General features: G+C 46.1%; 3 protein-coding genes across 6 annotated transcripts in view; 1 reads left to right on the top strand and 2 right to left on the bottom strand.

Moving 5' to 3' along the window:
• LOC119188263 (insulin-like growth factor 1 receptor) overlaps positions 1-18,993 on the bottom strand; it is a 207,870-nt gene that overhangs the window by 124,722 nt on the left and 64,155 nt on the right. The window lies entirely within an intron of this gene.
• LOC119188265 (uncharacterized) lies at positions 9,604-11,914 on the top strand. Its single transcript, XM_037436220.2, has 4 exons — positions 9,604-9,822; positions 10,570-10,668; positions 10,731-10,835; positions 11,228-11,914. The coding sequence occupies exons 1-4, from the start codon at positions 9,753-9,755 to the stop codon at positions 11,872-11,874; spliced, it is 921 nt and encodes a 306-aa protein (XP_037292117.1). The 5' UTR covers positions 9,604-9,752; the 3' UTR covers positions 11,875-11,914.
• On the bottom strand, positions 11,919-15,039 carry LOC119188264 (putative nuclease HARBI1). The gene is made up of 4 exons (XM_037436219.2): positions 14,501-15,039; positions 14,302-14,444; positions 13,526-13,694; positions 11,919-12,809 (listed from the first exon to the last, which is right to left on the bottom strand). The coding sequence occupies exons 1-4, from the start codon at positions 14,900-14,902 to the stop codon at positions 12,114-12,116; spliced, it is 1,410 nt and encodes a 469-aa protein (XP_037292116.1). The 5' UTR covers positions 14,903-15,039; the 3' UTR covers positions 11,919-12,113.

Genomic DNA, 18,993 nt, shown 5'->3' with positions numbered 1-18,993 from the left:
AATCGCGTTGCGCAAACGTGTACAAGTCTCCGCAAGTGATACAGCAGCCGCTAAACGCGGGGAAAGCTTCCGCTTTTATTCAGCCTTGCTTTAAGTGCATAGCGTACAAAGCGTACAGGAAATGAAACAATTCGCTGAGAAACGGTGGCAAGCACGAAAGAAATACTACTTTTAAAACGAAGCACCGCGTGACTGTCGGCTGAAAAGATGCGTCTCGAACAACGTATCAGTGAGCGCTTTTTTTTTTCCTCTTTTCCTGTCTGCTACGTTTCTAGCACTGATTGATCCTCAGTCACACATACCGAGTATCTCATCATCCACACGCGTTATAACAAAGGAGAGAGCTCATGGACCAGGGGATCAGAAGCGCCGCGTGTATTGATTACGCAGCGCATGATTTCCCAACAAGACGTGTTTACGTACAGACACCGCTCAGACATAGTCCAAGAAAAGCTTAGCCATGACACTCCCAGAATTAATCGATGGTCGCTCGTGTGGTGTAGATATCAACGCCATTGATCGACAGCATTGATATCAATGGAAATGTGTCTGCTCCGGTTGGAATCCAACTAACGAGCCATTACTATCTTGGCACGCAAGACCATACACGTAAAAGGCGATAAAACTTCCACCTACACCCTCCACCTTCTTTTAGAAAACAAAATAATAAAAAATTCTGGCTGAGCCACTGGCACAAGCAGGGCATAATGTAGGCATAATCCATGTTCTAAAACAGCGGTAGGCGCTGCCGAAAGTCTGAGACGGTTGTAGCAACATCGCGGCGAGTATAGGCTCCGCCCAGTCCAAAGCTCGCCACCGCCCTCTATGGTCACTTGACAACTGGCGTAGCATCTGTATAAAGCTGCATCCGAGCACATCACGTCGGAGAGCCTCCCGTGCATGCACGCGGGAGGGGGCTTTACCGGGAGGCTCCCCGACGGGGTGCAACGTGATCATGTCACGTGATCATGTCACGTGATCATGACATGATTACGTGACATGATCAGATCGGGCGCTTGAAGCGAAGTCACTGCAAGCGCCACAGTTGGCTGACGACGCCTACCGCTGTTCACAAGCATGAGACAGGTCAATACCAGCCTTGCTATCCACAGAACGTGCAACTGCGCGATCCTTCTGGTTATTGAAGGTCGAATCTTCTTGGTGGCTATAATAACAAGGGCGCCTACTTTAAAAAAAAATAAGAAAACGTTGGACTCACGCTGTCAAAATTAACGAGTCACTTATTAGATATCGTTAATAATTACATATATAGCACGGCATACGGAGTACGGCATGTGACGTCAAAGAGAAGCGCTGCTGATGTAATGCTGTCAAATGAGGCTGGTTATTACCAAACATCTGTTAGGCTTTACATTGTTTTCTGACACTACAGGCACATTCGCTCACGTCAGCAGATACTTATGAATAATTTCGACCATGTCATTAAATCATTTAACATTTTAATGAGGGTTGCTTGTCAGCAGAGGTGTCTATACAGTTCCGCTTGTTACTATACACACCAGCGAATCCTAAAATTCCAAGCATAATATACAATGTAACGACAACAACAACAACAGCAATTATTATTATTATTATTATTATTACAAAGAAAATCAGTGAAATGCGCCATACAATTATTTTACCAGTTCCAACAAACGCTGTTCATTTTTTAATGTTCTATTCTTTTCAAATAAAAAGGGGATTGAAACATGATTACTTTTGGCAAGACGTTGAATACCATTAAGATATTTATTAGTTATATTGAACTGTCCCGGAGATTCCTGCTGGTGTATAAACGTTTGTCATGAATAGTCAGTACTGATATTCTCAAAAAGAAAATGAATAAACGGATTATTAAGAAAAACCATCGAAGGAAAGCATTAAGTGAACTGACTCCGTCACTTGAGACCGATAAATTATTCTATACTTCTTTATGTTTTATATTTTCCATTGTAAAGTTTGCTATCATATGTTGAACGTCGGAAGAGTTGACAAAACACAAAGCTTCTTATTTGAATTTCGCACCAAAACATCGGCCCGTGAACGTAACCATGAGTTCATAGATTTCAAAGAGTATACTCATTCATTATTGTTATTTCCACATTTTAGCCGCGCTTGCAATGTAACACTTCGTGACACTTGCAAGGTCTGGTATATGGATGTCTTCGAACGCAACGTAATTCATTTTTAGCGATAAGTAACTATGTAAGCCCGCAGTCAAATACTATGACGCCAGAGCGAGTTGACGCGCGAACTTCAGCGTGACGTCAGTACGCACATCTCTAGGCAAAAGTGGCCTTCTTGCATTTAGGAGGAGTAATTTACTTATGAATGCTTTTTTTGTTTTTCTTTCAGTGGTTTTTGAAGAATAAACAAGAAAACCGGGCTACTAATTAACGTTAAAAGAAAATGACACACGTCGCCGAAGGTAATTGCGTTCTCGCTCTAAACGGGGGGAAAAAATGTCAATCGTGACGTTTACCATTCCAATGTGGCACCATGTGTTATGAGCGACATGCCCTACACAGCACATAAACACGCTGAAGGGCTTCGAAGCCATGCAGAATACGGAGAAGAAAAAAAAACACGAATGAAAAAATAACAAAAAAAGGGGGGGGGGAGTTCAGCTAGCCGTGTAAAGCTTAAGAAATGGCGAAGGTGGTCGATATTAGGGCCATAACGAGGCCTTCTTGGCTGATGCTAAGGTCATTCCTTAGAGTAGACAGAGTAGAACCGAATTGCATCCTGTCAGAGAATGAGAGACAGTTCCAAAATGGAGCACCATAACTAGCATTTTTACACATCGCTGCCAGGACAAGGAGACTATTCGGCTTGTCGAAACGTTGTCTCAGCTGACATCGCCTGTTCGAACTATTTCTCACGGCTTCAGGCCTCCCCTGGACGTCTGTCTACCTTGATGAAGCTATACAATATAGGCACTGCACGCCTCCCCATCCATTGTCAACAGTTTCGTTGCTTACAGATTTCAAGCGACTCAAGATATATGGACCAGAGTTTCCTACGCTTATTTCTCATCCACAACTTGCGATTTCTTCTCCCGTCGACAACGCGCACCTATATACCGGTCCGGAGTTTTTATGAGCACGCCAAAGCCTTCAGTGAACAATCGCATCAGCAACATTCACTAGTTAACGATGGTAAAACGTCAGCCATAATTTACACATCACTATTGTCTGCATTAGCCAGGGATAAGCAGCGCTGCTAGCACGCCATTAAAACAGATCCACAGCTCGATGCTCACTCTTCACAAATAGCAGGGGAAAAGGGCATAAATGTTTCAGCAAGCTAAGCCTGTATGCTACATATAAGTACTGTAGTATATATATATATATATATATATATATATATATATATATATATATATATATATATATATATATATATATATAGAGAGAGAGAGAGAGAGAGAGAGAGAGAGAGAGATCCCGGCATACATGAGACAATTCGTTTATGTGGCATTATATTGATTGGATGTCAAGGCTTTCGCGTCATGAACGACGTCACAAATACACACCACGAAAAATTTACTAATGTTTCTGTGTACGAACACACCCCATGAGCGAAGCTCCTCAGAAGTGAGACGCAGACGTCTACGCGCCTGCTCTCGCTACTGGCTGTTGCGTCATGAACGACGTCACAAATACACACTACGAAAAATTTACCAATAATTCTCTGTACGAACACACCCCATGAGCGAAGCTCCTTAAATAGTGAGACGCAAACGTCTACGCGCCCGATCTCGCTACTGTGTACTGGCTTGCACGGCGGCGGTGGTGGTGGTGGGGGGGGAGGGGGGGGCGCGTCTGCTGCGCTCAGCGGCGAGAACGACTGAGCGAATGAGTGAGCGGCGCGCGCAGAGCAGCGAACCTGTTACTTTGCTCGCCCAACGCCACCTAGGTGGCGTTGGCTCGGCACGCTTGCCCGCCGCAGGGAGCTTCGACGGCGACGGCGGAGTGCGGGCATAACGAGCTTTGCGCCTTAAAGAAAGAAAAGAAAGAGAGAGAGTAACGAGAGTGGGAACCCACGGTCCGCCTGGACGTTGGCGCACGCGTGAAGCCACGTGACCAGATAGATGTACCGCTCTTTACGCTACTTTTCCGGACGAGTTTCGGCGCCGCCATGCTGGGCTGCTAACCTTGCCCGTTTTTGCATCGTTAAGATTAAGTACTGACATTATTCGAGAGGTCGCAAAAGTTTGTTTTCTCGGTGTGCAGTGCAAACGATGTCCACACAACCGAGTCAGAGAGCACAGAAAACATATTTTACATCGATTTCAAACGTTTTCGTCACTGAGCATTAGAGCCAGCGCCACCGCAATGGACATCATCCCGACGAGTCAGCACAGTTGCACGGAGTTTACGAGCCCTGCCTCCTGCATGCAGCCCAATTCAGAGAAACGAATGTCACTGGGCTACAATTCACAGATTACGTGCACCAGAAGCAGGTGTCGCATCTTCCGCTAATACGCCGGGAGTTGATCTCCCCCCTTCACGTCGGACTGCGATGACACGTCGTGACGTCGATGAGAAGGCGCCCCTCGATATGGAAACCGAAAGTGTGTGTGTGTGTGTGCGTGTTTTTTTCTTCTTCAAGATAACAGTATTTCAATCATATTCGGTGCATTACTGCGGGCATTCCAATACTCTTTTTATGGCCCTGGACGCCAGTGTTTTCACTCAGAGCGAAATACGAAACTATATTAAATTCGTGTCAGTACTCATTGAACAACTAAAGAGCCACAGTGGACGCGTACAGACGAAGACGGTTGGGTTGGTGTATTCGACGTTTCCTGACCATATCAATTCACATCGCGATATAAAAAAAAATCATTAAGAATTCGTTCAACAATCCTAGGTGGAAATTCTTACAACATATAACGAGCTCACTAAACATTTCTACCTGTCTAGAAGGATTTTCCCTCCACCTCACAAAAATCTAACCCGGCCCCAAGCACTTACATTAAGGCTTTTGCAAACGCGGATGTACCCTACTTTGAAAATGTTACACATCATGTACCCTGACCTATACCCAAGTAATCTTTGTCCGCATTGTGGGGAAATAGCTTCATTAGAACACATGCTCTGGCAGTGCACCAAATTCGCTCATTTATCGCACATCACCTCTGCCAGATGGGAGGCGGCAATCCGCAGCTCGTCCTTGGCAGATCAGCTCTGGGCTGTCCACCAAGCCCGCGAGGCGGCTGAGGAGCTCGGCATCTCAGTCCCCACGTGGGAGCTGCCCGCAACACAGTGATCTGTGTTTTGGAGGACCAAATAAAAGTTTATCCAATCCAATCCAACAATCCTAGGTCGCTTGGCTGTTGCGCGACAGCATGCTTTCGAACTGCGTCTCGGTGCTGCAGCCCTGAACGCCTTCACGCCGTATACCAGCGAGCCAGAGGGCGGCGAGTCGGTCCTTAAACTAGAGATGAACGTACCGCGGCCCCTCCCCTCCAATGGTTACGGGATGCGAGAGGTGCTTGCCTGTCAACATGTCTCTTGGATTCGAACCGGCCGTCGCAGTGCTTCGACCTTCGACCCCCCGAGCAGAAGCCACAGCCGAGTCATGTGATCGTCTTCGGAAGCCACAGAGCGTGCTCGGAGCAACGGGGACTCCCTCCGGCAGCCGGCGAGACAGGCTGCTCGGACGAACAGCTTGCATCCTCAAATTGGCCTGGGGTCCCGTGTGTCGGGCCGCGTAGTGACATAAAGACCCCCGAATTACCTTCACTGAATTCAAGGTCTGATACATCCCCAACGGCGCGCATAAGTCCAGCGTAAAATCGTCTGTACACTCGTCTCGGCCACACAAAGGAGAGCCAAACTGCGTCTCCTTTCTCTTCGCCCCGAACCGACCCATTTCGCAATTCTTTTCACGCATGTTTTTTTATGCTGCAGCGTGCAGTGGGATACGGCGAGAAAGCACGTCGATAACAACAAAACTATTAATAATAAAGCTTACACAATGTTCTAGACTTTCGTCGACGACACAATGGCTCCATATGTAACGGAGGAGAAACAAACAAACAAAGAAAAAATAATTCCAACGTTAACGATTTATCCTTTCGTTCTCTATTCCGTCCTGCGCACGTGCCCCCGCTTTCGCCACAATGTATTAACCGCTACCCGCGCGACAATATACGCAAATTTGCGGCGGACGAAGAATAGAGCTCGGCGGGTTTACGTCACCGCCCTCCGTGCAGCTTCCTGCTTTGTGTGTGTGCATATACGTAATACACCACACTGAACATATGCACCCGATCCAAGCCGTATTCGTTACAGCGCGAAGGTCAGAGAACGCTATAGAATAAACAGAGCGAACTCACGTGCCCTGCACAAACACACACGACGGACACCTTCGAATGACTCACGACGGTGGTCTTTCTTTCACAACGCCGTGCACATTTGCTCTCTCTCTCTCTCTCTCTCTCTCTCTCTCTCTCTCTCTCTCTCTCTCTCTCTCTCTCTATATATATATATATATATATATATATATATATATATATATATATATATATATATATATATATATATATATATATATATGTGTGTGTGTGTGTGTGTGTGTGTGTGTGTGTGTGTGGTGAAGAGAGGAGGCAGATCGATAGATAGATAGATAGATAGATAGATAGATAGATAGATAGATAGATAGATAGATCAAGTTGCTGAACAAAAAAATTCAACTTTACATTTGAACGTTTTTTTTTCTTTAGAGCCGCTATTTAAAGGGGCACAAGTAAAACAGTGAATCGGTTTAAATTGATAAATTCTATTAAGAGGACTTTAGTGTCATTAATTTCGCCATGTTTACTCTTAGTAGAGAAAATCAAGGTATACGTTTTGTTTTAAAATACTTCGACGAAATCACTATACCCACGACGTCTCTGATTTCAAAGTGTGTTTCTTGTACATTAGTGACATTTGTTTTGTTTTTTTTTATCTTTAAACTTCATAACTTTAAATCTACGGCGCCATCAGATGACAGTGTACTCAGTTTTTTTACTGATAAGGAACTACATAGGACCTACAAGACACCACGAAAATATATGACGTCACGGCGTTTATCGCGGGAATAACAACGTGGTGTCGCCACTCCCCCTTTTTTTTTTTTGCGCATTTTCTCGCTTAACGAGCGTCTTCTCCCAGCAAGAGTGGTGATTTCTGATTTGCGAAAGAGTGATTTACAAATATCGGAAAAATCGTTCTCCTTCTAAGGACCCCTAAAAGGTTCATTGGGAAATTTTTGTTAATTACCCAGCTTATCGCATCGGCAATTAGCATAGATAAAGTATTCCGACATTTAAGAGAAAGCGCTGTCACTTATGAATTGAAATTTTTTTCCCTGGCAGTGACTAACTGGAAATTTAATTTAAGCAATCCTGGTTAAGCAGCCAGCTAGGAGGATTGGAAAACATACCCTGGCCTGCTGCGTACGGCTCAGAACAATACTGAGCATATTCAGCACGCGTAGCGAATGATTGTCTTTTCGTAATACAATAAAGCTGAAACAACCAGCATATACATACAAAAGCTCCAGATGACTTGGCGCTCTAGCCCAGTGCCTCTATGCGCTGTGTCCGTGTTTAAATACGCTCTCCCGCTACGATTGCTCATAGACGCTTCAGTATAACTCTCTAATCTATATTTCTGCACATGCAACCACTATACTGTACCGAGGCCAAACAAGGCGTAGCGTTTCAGCCGCTCCTGATACACGACCCATGCGAAGGTTTCCTTTTGTAACGCTAACGCTAGACGAAAAATAACCACGTATTTATTTATCGATCAAAAGCGAGCAGCCCCCAGCTGCTGCCCTTTATGCGATACACTAAAGTACTACTACCATAGATCCTACAGCAAGATTAATTCGCCTCTTGTTCTTTTGTTATTTCTATTCCTTCGTCTAGCCGTCCTTCGAGGTTGATCGATTAATGCAAAGCTACAGTGTCGCTCAGTGGTGCGCTGAACAAAAAGACGCCCTCCGGTACGAAAAAGGAGCGACTAAGGCGATACAATTTCACGAAGGGATTGATTGATATGTGGGGTTTAACGTCCCAAAACCACTATATGATTATGAGAGACGCCGTAGTGGAGGGCTCCGGAAATTTAGACCACCTGGGGCTCTTTAACGTGCACCCAAATCTGAGCACACGGGCCTACGACATTTCCGCCTCCATCGGAAATGCAGCCACCACCGCCGGGATTCGATCCCGCGACCTGCGGGTCAGCAGCCGAGTACCTTAGCCACTAGACCAAATTTCACGACGGGAAAAGTACAGCTTTGCTAGAAGTATAGTTAGTTAAGCAAAAACAAAAAAAAAACTCCAGTATACAAGCTGGTTCGGACTAGAACGGACAACAAACACTAACTGGACGCGAGACATACACGTTGGCGAATACGAAGCCTAAGCTCAAGTAAAGGCGAAGGAACAGGGAGAAACCGCTGCACGGTGGTGAAGACGTTATAGACAGGTGGCACGCGTGGGTGGGGGCGCTGCAGCATCCAACGGCTTGGTGGCGCTAGCCACCGCCCGATCTAAAGGGTACAGCCATATCCATCCATCCATCCATCCATCCATCGCGTCACGCAGTACCGTTTCGTGTCTTACTTCCACCACAGGTACGAGGGAGCCGCCAGTGTTTTCCGGAACACGAAACGAAAAAGAGGGAGAAAGTACAAACCGCACATCGGTCAGTGGGCCAAGAACGCCGTAGGAAAAAAAAAAAAACGGAGAGAAGGAGGCGTCCCATATCGCTCTCGGCGATCGGCAGGCGCGCTGCCTCCGCTTCGCCCGACAGCACAATGCTCGACATAAACAACGACGCACAAGGCGCCGGCTGTTGCTTGCCTCTTTCTCTCCGCGCGTCGCGGTGAAAGCGGCACCGGCCAATGCGAGGCCGCAGCACAGCCGCAGCGCGGACGGGCGCGCCTCGCACTGTTGCTGCTGTTGCTGCCGCGAGGCAGAAACGAGCCCAGCAGGGCTTTGCCCAAGAGCAAAACGATACATTGTACGTGTGTGTGAGCGCCAGAGCGTCTCCGTGCCTCGCCTCGATGGCGCAACTCAGTGAAGGAAGGGAAAGCAAACAGCAAGAGCTCGATGCAGCGGTGCAACAGCCGATCACGGCCGTTGGGAACCTCGAAACAGAAAGAAACGAAACAGACACACGAGCCAACAGTGTCTGGCGTCGTCGGGCCATCGCAACAACGGCCGCTCGATCGAGAAAACACCAAGGCGCGAGCCTTGGTACAGATGCACCGCCGGCCACAAGGCGCGAACGAGACAAACGAGGCAGCATAGCAGAGGGAAAACAACCTTTCTTTTTTTCTTTTCTTTTTTTTCCCCGAAAACAAACAGCTCTTACTCGCACGCGACAACAACGGCGCGAGAAACCTGCCTGCAGCGTTGTGAGGCGCTACTTTCTCAGCGGCTGTTAGTAATGGCGAATTCCATTGAGAGAACAGGAGTAAGGGTGCCGAGCAGAGAGGAGTAGGGGGCAGAGCACTGAGAGCCGCGTCACTCGACCTGCCACTGGAATGCGGCACACCTCCGCAGAGCAGGTGTGAGGGAATAAAAAGGCGAGTGAGGAGAAAGGTTGTGCATCCCAGCGTCCTCTGCTGCAAAACACGTGCGGTCTGATCCGGACGGGCAAGGAAAGCACGTGTGGCAGTGGTTGGTACAGCGCACTCGCTTGCGCGCTATCCTGCAAAGCTGCTGCTTCGTATACTACTACATGATGGACTCGGAAGCTCAGCGCATCCTACTGTCTTTAATTCAACACCAGGCACCATCTAGTACGGAAGGTAAAGTGAATTTGATTGCTTTTTATTTGTTTCAGCGCACTTGTCGCGCATGCAGCATGCAATGCATTCTTGCGCGCGTGGACCTAAGCCCACTATTCTTTATCATATCAGAAAAACACCGTGGATATGACAGCTTTATCAGACTGTTCATGCAGTTACCAGCTGCTGCTGTCATCAGCAGTTAACAAAACGTAAACAATTCTAGAAGTACTGCAGTACACTATCCTGTTGCCAAGTTTCCTTGCATGAGTAATTAATCCTTAATTCAAAACAAACTTACATTGCAGACCCCTCCATCAGCAACAGAATGATTCGCAGCGTTTTAAGAAAAGTAACTGCGAAGTGGCGTGTAGCAAGTGTCACGTGGGTGCAGCTAAGTATTGCACGCAGTAACAATTTATTTTTATTTCTGATTTTTAAGTGGCTAATGTCTCCAGACGGCAGATCAGCATCCCACGTGATACGGTGAAGCCATACATCTCCTCGGAAGCACGATTTCTTATCGCAGGGTCGAGATGCTACGTATGATAAGCGATATTTTTTTTTAATTATCAGTGATTTGTGCAGTGTTTCATGCAGCCCTGTAACATGATGAATTGACTTTTTTAGAATTTGTTTTTTGCTTGCTCTAATCCGCTTACCTTCGAGTGTAAGGCATCCGAGTTTGCATAATGTAGCTGACTACTTGAGAAACCATTTTCATTATATAACTGATTTGATTACATTTCCATCATTGTGTGAAAACAGATGCAGTTCTGCGTACAAATATGGCTGGCGATGTGCCAAGGCGAGGGAGCGAAGAAATGCGCATGGAGCTCAGATTGCCATGCGTTGAAACAGGAGGTGGTAAGTATTAGTATTAACATTATTGCGAGGCACTACATTTACTGCTCATTTATATTTTTTAGATGGCACAGATACTCTGCACCTGCCAGCTCCCACTGCATCAAGATCAGCTGACGGGGAGACTGGTGCTCAAAGCAAGCCATCAGGCTCCAGGAGAGGAGGTGGAGGCAAGTATATTAACACTGAGTGTCTACAATTGCCTCAGCAAGTGTTCTTGGGTAAATCTAACAAGCATGCATCAGAGCGTGTAAAAGTGTACTTGTAGGAGTGATCCTTAAATGACAAAAAAAAAAAGAGAGCATGGAAAGCAGACCACTACAATTACTGGAAGACTGGCACAATTTGCATATTGCATTTACATGCACAATACCAGAACTTATCACTTATGTATGTTTGCTAGTCTGCGCAAATGCTTGTTTTGTTGATTAATGCTTGCTGATTGATAATTAAGCTCAAGTGACCGTGCTGTGTGTTAAATTATTCAATTATAAGTAATGCCTGCACAATGACCGACAGTTTCCCAATAAACCATTTATGTGTTGGTTCTTTCTTATTCTAGCTGCTGAATGGACAGAGGGGCAAACAAGGCTGCTCCTAGAGTACTACCTCAAATATTTCCCTCAGATTGGCCCATTTAAAAAATTCAAAAACAGGAAGCAAGCCTTTAAACAAATATCGATGGACATCGAGGCTGTGCTTGGCATAGCCAAAACCCCAGAACAGTGTGAAAATAGGTACAAAACAGTAATTAGGCGTCGGAAGGCGTCTTCCGACCATAACAAAAGGTCTGGTGCTTCACCCACCCCTGTGCCTTTTGACGACGAGGTGAAAAAAATTGAAAGCATTGATGACAGCATTGAACCGGAGGTAGAGCGAGACGCCTCAGGGGCTACATTCAAAGCCTCGCCCGAATCTCCGGCCGTGTTGTCACCTGCCAACACCACTGAGGAAAATAAGACGCAGTCCTCAAATCCCGACACGAAGCCACGGGTAGGAACTGCACGCCTGGCACACATGCAGTTGTTTTTTACTGAAATGAGGGCACTGCAAGAAGAAAAGGAGGCTCAAAAGGCGGCCAGACGTCAAGAAAAAGAAAATCGAAGAGCTGAAAGGCAGGCCGAGCGACAGGTGCTTCGTGAAGAGCGGCGCAAAATGCATGAAGAAAAAATGGAGATTCTCCGTCAGGCCTTTGGACTTCCAAAATAAAGTGGTAGTTTTAAATAAATAAACGTACTACCCAAAGCGATTACTTAGTTTCAATGTCTTTTATTTTCTAGTTTGGCACAATACACTACCTTGAGAAAATGCAAATGGGCCAACAGGTGTGTGGTAAGGACAATTTTTCCCAACCTTGAAGGTGTTTTAACGAGTTCAGCTTTTCAGGTGGGCCTTTGGTAAGCATATATTTGCTCACAACTGCATAACACGTAAAGGAATTCCTTGTTTCATGGCTGCTGGTTCTGCAACCCCATTTTTATCATCAAGTGATCTCTCTTGATGCTAGCCAAGCCACGTAATAGGCTATCCTGTTGGGCTACACTACTGCTGCTTACTTGAACTGCAGAAGAGCTTGAGTCTACATTTGTTGTTTGTGAGGTAAGTGACAGGTCTCGTGACAGGTTCTCTGGCAAATCTCCACAATCAATGCAGAGGTTGTGAAGCACACAGCATGAAATGATAAACTTGGACATGTTATCCACTGTCCACATATCCAACCTGTGCAGTTGTCTGAAACGATTTTTTAAATCGCCAAAAGTATTTTCAATAAGCACCCTTGTCCCGGAGAGTCTTGCATTGAAGGTTTTTTTGATGCTGTCAAGATTCCCATAGTCTCGAATTGGTGTCATCAGGTACTCCCGGAAAGGATATGCAGCATCCCCCACTATATGGTACTTGCTAGAGCACAGTTGTGGCAAAACACTTGAAATCCTGGACCGACGGAAAATGCGTGCGTCATGAATTTTGCTTGGGTAGCCAGTGCTGGCATCAAGAAACCTCTTCTTGTTGTCACAAACACCTTGAAGTGTCAAGGATAGGTAATGGTGCCGGTTTATATAAACAGATCGCACTTTCCTGGCTGGGCACCTGATAGGCATGTAGCTTCCGTCAACACACCCAATTGTGTCTGGGAATCCCGACAGCTGCAAGAGAAAAAAATGTGCACACACATAGTCAAATAAGCATGGCACTAAGGGTAATGAAAGGTGCCAATAACATGCGGAAAAGTTTAAAACAAACTGGAGACTTGAAGCTCATAACGGCGAGTGCAATACACTACCGGTACACATGATTGAAATTAACTGGCTATTTAATTGTGAAGCATCTGGGAAAAATAATTGTAATAACTTATTTAAAAGGTGCATTCTGGCACTAACTAATTCATAATTGTAATAGTAGAGCGGTAAAGAACACATGGGACCGCACGAAGGGGAATTAATGACACATACAGAGTACATACAGAGTGCACAAGTAACTGAACTCTAGGTTTATTCACTGTACATGCAGGACAAGTACTAGATGTACATCACTAAGCAGAAGATGGGAAAATAGAAGAGATATGAAACAGCATCACATGGTCAAAACTACTCAAGAAAAATGTCCGATTGCTGACAGCATTTGTAATACACATGAAGGAGGCTTGACTGTGTGGTGCTCTTTCATATCTCTTGCATTTTTACATTTTCTGTTCATTTGCAGTTCTGATCCTGCATATCAGTTGCTTTCAGTCCTTATTGTGGTTTGAGTAGGTGTAATTCCTCTTAGTCTGGTCCCTTGAGTTGTGTAGAGCTGTATGACATTGGTGTGAAAAAAACTGTAGTTTATACCTTAAATAGCATGTTTACAAAAGCATAGTTACCTTCTCAAAATCCACAGCAAGCTTCTGCAGGTCACTGGGGAACTTGATTACATTCGGTGCTATGTCGAGCAGGAATGCAGTTACTCGGCCCATCATTCTGTGGTGAGTGCTTTCTGCGACTTCAAAGCGGCCAGCGACATCTCTAATGCATGCTTTGTTGGCTGCATACCTGAAAAGGAGAGGATACTCTAATTAAATAATGGAATTAAGCTTGCTGTTGCTGTCAATGACTGAATAATGGTGTTAACAATGCTGTCGCTGTCAATGAAGCAAATTAGCAAGACAACTGAAGTCAGAAAACACGATTCCACCTTTTTGGGTGACACCTTAGAAACTCAAAATATTTGATTAGTAGAAGCACTATCTAAATAACAAATTCTAATTTTAATTCGCGCATTACATTTATAAGTGTGGAGATGAAGCTCACTGTGAACCTGCTGACACAGCCGATTTGAAATGCTTCGTGAGCAAAAGTTTTCATGGTTGTTTGTAATGATGCATCATGAATTATGCTTTGCCACTGATTCTAGTAACGAGAATTTTGTGAAGCTCAGTGTGTAGGTGTACAAACTACGAAAGCATTTCACAAAATACTATAACTCTATTACGTTCGACACTCGCTAGTAGCATTTAACAAGTTTAAAGCAAGGTGGTCCAATGACATGCTGCGAATTAGGTACATTTATTTGCAATATTTCATATGCCTCTAACCCACTATAAAACGGATTATGCAGTGACCTGATGACAGCGGCATTCCTAAACGTACGGACACTCACCAAAGAAAGGAGAGAATGTGTTCTTCAGCCGACTTGGCAGGCAGGCCACCATGATCACTGTTCTGAGGGCAGTGCGGTGACTTGGCGAATTCTGCTGCCAAGAAGTCCACGACCGGCCGCGTGACGCGGAAATTTCTTTTGAACTGGAAGAAAACAGGCCTTTAAGCAACCTAATTAAAACAGAAGCCGAATGACTCACCTCCTCGTCGGAGTAGCTAGCCACCGTCTTTGTAACATATGCTTCCACTTTCGGCCTTCGCTCTGGCAGAGAAAAGAGCTGCTGAAACGCTGCTGCATACACTTCGTCGTCATCGTCGCTGCTGCTTGAACTCGACTCGGACGTAGAGCTCCAGCAGCTATCGCTGCTGACATCGTCTAGCTCGTCAAATACTTCGGCAAGACGACGACGTTTTGCTGCCTCCGCCATCCGTGAATCTGAAGGCAGGCAAGGTGGACGTTCACTGCCAGAATCTGCCGCTACGACGTTAAAATCGTTCGAGCCCGAGCACCACGCACGCTTCGCTGCCGCCATAACCGCCCGACACGACGCCGCAAAATGTAAACAAGTGAGGAGGATTGCTGAGAGGGTATGTCCGGACATGACGTTCCAAACACGTGGTTTCCTGCGTTTTCCACTCACTCCGCTTTTTAAGAGGGAGCAGACAGAACTGCTCCTGGCTGCTCTCGGCGCAGCAAAAGCGCTCTCGCTCTACCAATGGATGACAGTGCTCCTACTCCTGTTCGACCACTGAAACACGCCGCCTCGGAAGAGAGCACTTTGAGCGTGCTTTTGAGTGCACCTGCTCTCCCAATGGAATTCGCCATTACTTTCCCATCTCGGTCTCGAACGCTAATGACGTCATTTTTGGGGCCTATCAGATAGGTAATTATATCCAGCCCTTGGGGTCTATCGGAGCTGGCAAGAGAGCCAATTGAAACAGCGTGGCTGATAATGCCTTTACATTTTCATGGGCTACCTTCTGCCGAGGGCCTTCTGCAGAGGGTTGTTGTTGGGGCCAGGAAGACCAATAGCGGAAAAAATAAAGCCTCAGAAATAAATAGGTGTTTCGTGAGCTTACCGCTAGGAGCAAGGGCAGGGCGCATGCGCTGTGGCGTTGTGAAAGATATCCACGCGTCTCCACGAAGTGAATGATGACGAGTGGTCGATGCTCTGGGTATCATATAGGCCAATAACCGTACGTTATACGCGAGCGTTGAACCATATAAGGTAAATTGAGTGACATAAAGTGTATACATGGAAATGTAAATTTATTCTGCCTCCCAGTCGACTTAGGCAACTCGAAAAAACACCAGAAGGTCGAAATTTCCGGAACCCATACGGCGTCTCTAATAATCATATCGTGGTTTTGGAACGTACACCCCCCGATGTTGTTATTATTATTATTATTATTATTATTATTATTATTATTATTATTATTATTATTATTATTATTATTATTTTGGGAGACTCCAGGAGTATTTAGAAAATTGCCGGAGTGGAGAATTTTATACCCCGAAAGTGAATCCAAAGAACCGCCAACCGACTGGTGGCAAGATACCATTTTTAAATTTTTTTTTTGTGGGCAATATGTTGGGACATACTGTTACAAGATAACATCACGCTGAAGCAGCAAGACAGACAGCGAGAGAAACGACGTGATTCTGGGATGTGGGGCGCGCTCTCGCTTGCCATCTCTGCTTAGGCTTGGCGTCGTGCAAATATATCTCAGCCGTCACCTCGTTTCTGTGTGTGCCCTCCCGTAAACATATAGTTCTTGACGTGCCTTCGTGTTGCAGGTTTCCCGAAGAAGACTCGACATGTAGACACATTTTAGTAGAGATCAACTCATCCATACTCTTATCGACAGGTTACTTTCGCCTGGAACAGCGATCTGTTGCCTTATAACTAGCCAATGTCTACGTTCAAGTCTACTGAAAAACCTTTTTTTATGGGGTCTCACACACGCTTCGACTATAGCAACGATTCTCTTCCGTGACCACAACGAAAGAAAAGGCTAGATCTTAAGGACGGCTTCACCCCTAAAAATCGAACTGACATCAAGAATAGAACCATCAGCAGATCACATATTCTTCGGCCTGCAGTCCGAGTGCGGGGTTATACCGCCTATGTGCAGGCGCCGTGCTACGCACGTATGCGATACACTGCAGCATCTTGTCGCCACAAGCCCTGCGAACAATACGTCAGCGCGAAGAAGCGTCTTGTGCAAAAAACCATGCAAAACGTAATAGCACTGAAACGCGCGAGCGTGTCCCACAGAAGCTCCCACGCATCGGATCGCATTTTCAACGACTATAGCAACACCACCTAGACTATGTCAATAGTCTAGGTGGTGTTGACTATAGCCTGGCCTAAGTTCTCGGCGCATGTATATCAACCACGTCGTAAGGAAGCGGATGACTGTATGTGCGTAACATTGGCCGCTTCCCGTGAAACTCCGTGGCAACATGCTGCAGACTCGCACCTCTTATACTTCCCCTTAACCTTCTCCACCGCATTCATCAATCATTCTAGAATGCCTACTGCAAGTGCAACATCTTAGACGGAAGCTGACAGATGGAAACAACGACGCCAACGGGCAAGCTTTCGTCATTTTTTTCTTTTCAATCGACGCTGCGACGATCGCTGTTTAGGAACGGAACTTTCCGCGCGAATACGGCACCGTTATCAACATTAGCGAACGTTGGTTACGTCTCGGGTCAATCGTCGACCAAGAGCACAAATCTGCTCTATGACGAAATAGATCTGGCAGCGCCAGCTCCTATAAGAGAACCTATGTATGAAAAGAACGCGCTTGAGAATGTCACCACTTCTTCACGCTCCACTTGTAATCTCAAAGCGACCCACGCATAGCCACTAAATTTACTTGAGCTGTTCATAGCATTGTTGGCTGATCGCTTTTTCTTTTCTTCTTTTACCTCCCCGAAAGGCACTTCACCTCTTGCATACTCGTTGTACCCCGTTCATCCGCCAACTTCGAAGCACGATAAAACCAGAGCCATGACCACTGTGCGAGAAAAAGCACAACACTGCGTATACAGTACTTATTTTACGTTTGCAGTACGAGTTGTTGCTCATAAGAAGAAAAAAGAATGTATCTTTTATTTAGGAACTAGGTACAAAAAGAAAGAAATATACACCGCCATTATAGTTCAGGAGAAGCAATACACGGAGAGTTCTCGTTGAGAGCCGAGCTGCTAAGTCGGAAGATGACAGGAACGCGTTACGCAACCTTAACCAGTCTTCGCTATACGAGTCCTACCTCACTGCGACTGGGAAGCACGCGCGGCTTCCGAAACATCTCGACTTGGCAGCGAAGTACTATTGTGCTTCTAGCGCAAATAGGATGCACAGACAAACAAGGGAAGAATATACAGGAGAAAGAATGCAGATGGTCACGCAGAACACGCTGCACGATCAGAATTGATTGATTGATATGTGGGGTTTAACATCCCAAAACCACTATATGATTATGAGAGACGCCGTAGTGGAGGGCTCCAGAAATTTCGACCACCTGGGGTTCTTTAACGTGCACCCAAATCTGAGCACACGGGCCTACAACATTTCCGCCTCCATCGGAAATGCAGCCGCCGCAGCCGGGATTCGAACCCGCGCCCTGCGGGTCAGCAGCCGAGTACCTTAGCCACTAGACCACCGCGGGGGGGCTGCACGATCAGAAGACCGCCGAGAACGACTGCACTGCAATTAGGTCACAAACCTGGTTAGTTAGGATTCACTGCCGAGAGAGAGAGAGCAACTAGCGCAAGAAGCAAAGAAACGCCCTCGCGCGCACAAGCTAACAGCGCGAGGAAACGTGGCCTCTGCCGACGTATGGCTTCGCCTCCCCAATTCAGCCCAGCTTGGTTAGGGCACCCGGAAGATACGAGGCAACATGCCGTTCTCTGCGAGCCCAAACAACGTCGCTAAAATGCTGCCCATACAGTGAAACGAGGCTGCCGGCACGCCAAAAAGAAAGACAGGCTTTGCAGATATACATATGCCAGCCGTGGAAGCCTAACGTAACGGAGACGATATACCGGACGCTTCCGGGCAGCGTTATGTTCGTTTCGAGTGAGCTTCTCCGATGGCGCAACTCCCGGTTGAGTTTGACAACGACGGCATGAATCGCAGTCCGCGACGCGTGGAAGCAGGAACATGGGACGTCTCGGCAGAGACAGACACACTCTCCGCTTTAAGGATGCGAGTTCCGTTCTCCACTGAATGGCTGCAGGGACGAGCTTTTGGTATGTTTGACCATATCACTATATAGGAAAGCGGGACAGCAATGGCAATTAACAACAAATACGCCACATCAAGACACATTGGTGTGCGTTAGAGCATACGCAATACTAAAAGAGCTTTCAGAAGCTACGAAGTCGAATCGTCGAGTGGCGTTTCGGTGGGTTCCCAGTAACTGCGGAATCAAGGGAAATGAAATTGCAGATGAGTTGGCGAAAACCGCCCATCATTCTACGCAAACGTGCCCCATTCATGTATCTCAATATTATGTAAATAAGATTTTAAGAGCAACGAAACGTGAATTATGCTTGTCTACCTGGTTCACAGACAAAACAAATTAGTCGATCCTATATGCTGTTGATCTTAATCTTGGATTCTAATTAGTCCGTGACACCCAAGGCGTGTCGACACACTCATTCATTGCCCACGACTCG

The sequence above is a fragment of the Rhipicephalus microplus genome, chromosome 1, assembly GCF_043290135.1.
Source record: "Rhipicephalus microplus isolate Deutch F79 chromosome 1, USDA_Rmic, whole genome shotgun sequence".
In the NCBI taxonomy this organism is placed as follows: domain Eukaryota; kingdom Metazoa; phylum Arthropoda; class Arachnida; order Ixodida; family Ixodidae; genus Rhipicephalus; species Rhipicephalus microplus.
Note: the sequence above shows the minus strand (reverse complement) of the source record. Positions and strands in the feature narration are given on the sequence as shown.

Excerpts from the sequence above, each read along its gene's own strand:
- LOC119188265 (XM_037436220.2), top strand. The coding sequence starts at position 9,753 with ATGATGGACTCGGAAGCTCAGCGCATCCTACTGTCTTTAATTCAACAC. Across the intron at positions 10,669-10,730 it reads ATGCGTTGAAACAGGAGGTG|ATGGCACAGATACTCTGCAC; the intron begins GTAAGTATTAGT and ends TATATTTTTTAG. Across the intron at positions 10,836-11,227 it reads CTCCAGGAGAGGAGGTGGAG|CTGCTGAATGGACAGAGGGG; the intron begins GCAAGTATATTA and ends TTCTTATTCTAG.
- LOC119188264 (XM_037436219.2), bottom strand. The coding sequence starts at position 14,902 with ATGTCCGGACATACCCTCTCAGCAATCCTCCTCACTTGTTTACATTTT. Across the intron at positions 13,695-14,301 it reads CACATTCTCTCCTTTCTTTG|GTATGCAGCCAACAAAGCAT; the intron begins GTGAGTGTCCGT and ends TCTCCTTTTCAG. Across the intron at positions 12,810-13,525 it reads TTGCTGTGGATTTTGAGAAG|CTGTCGGGATTCCCAGACAC; the intron begins GTAACTATGCTT and ends TTTCTCTTGCAG.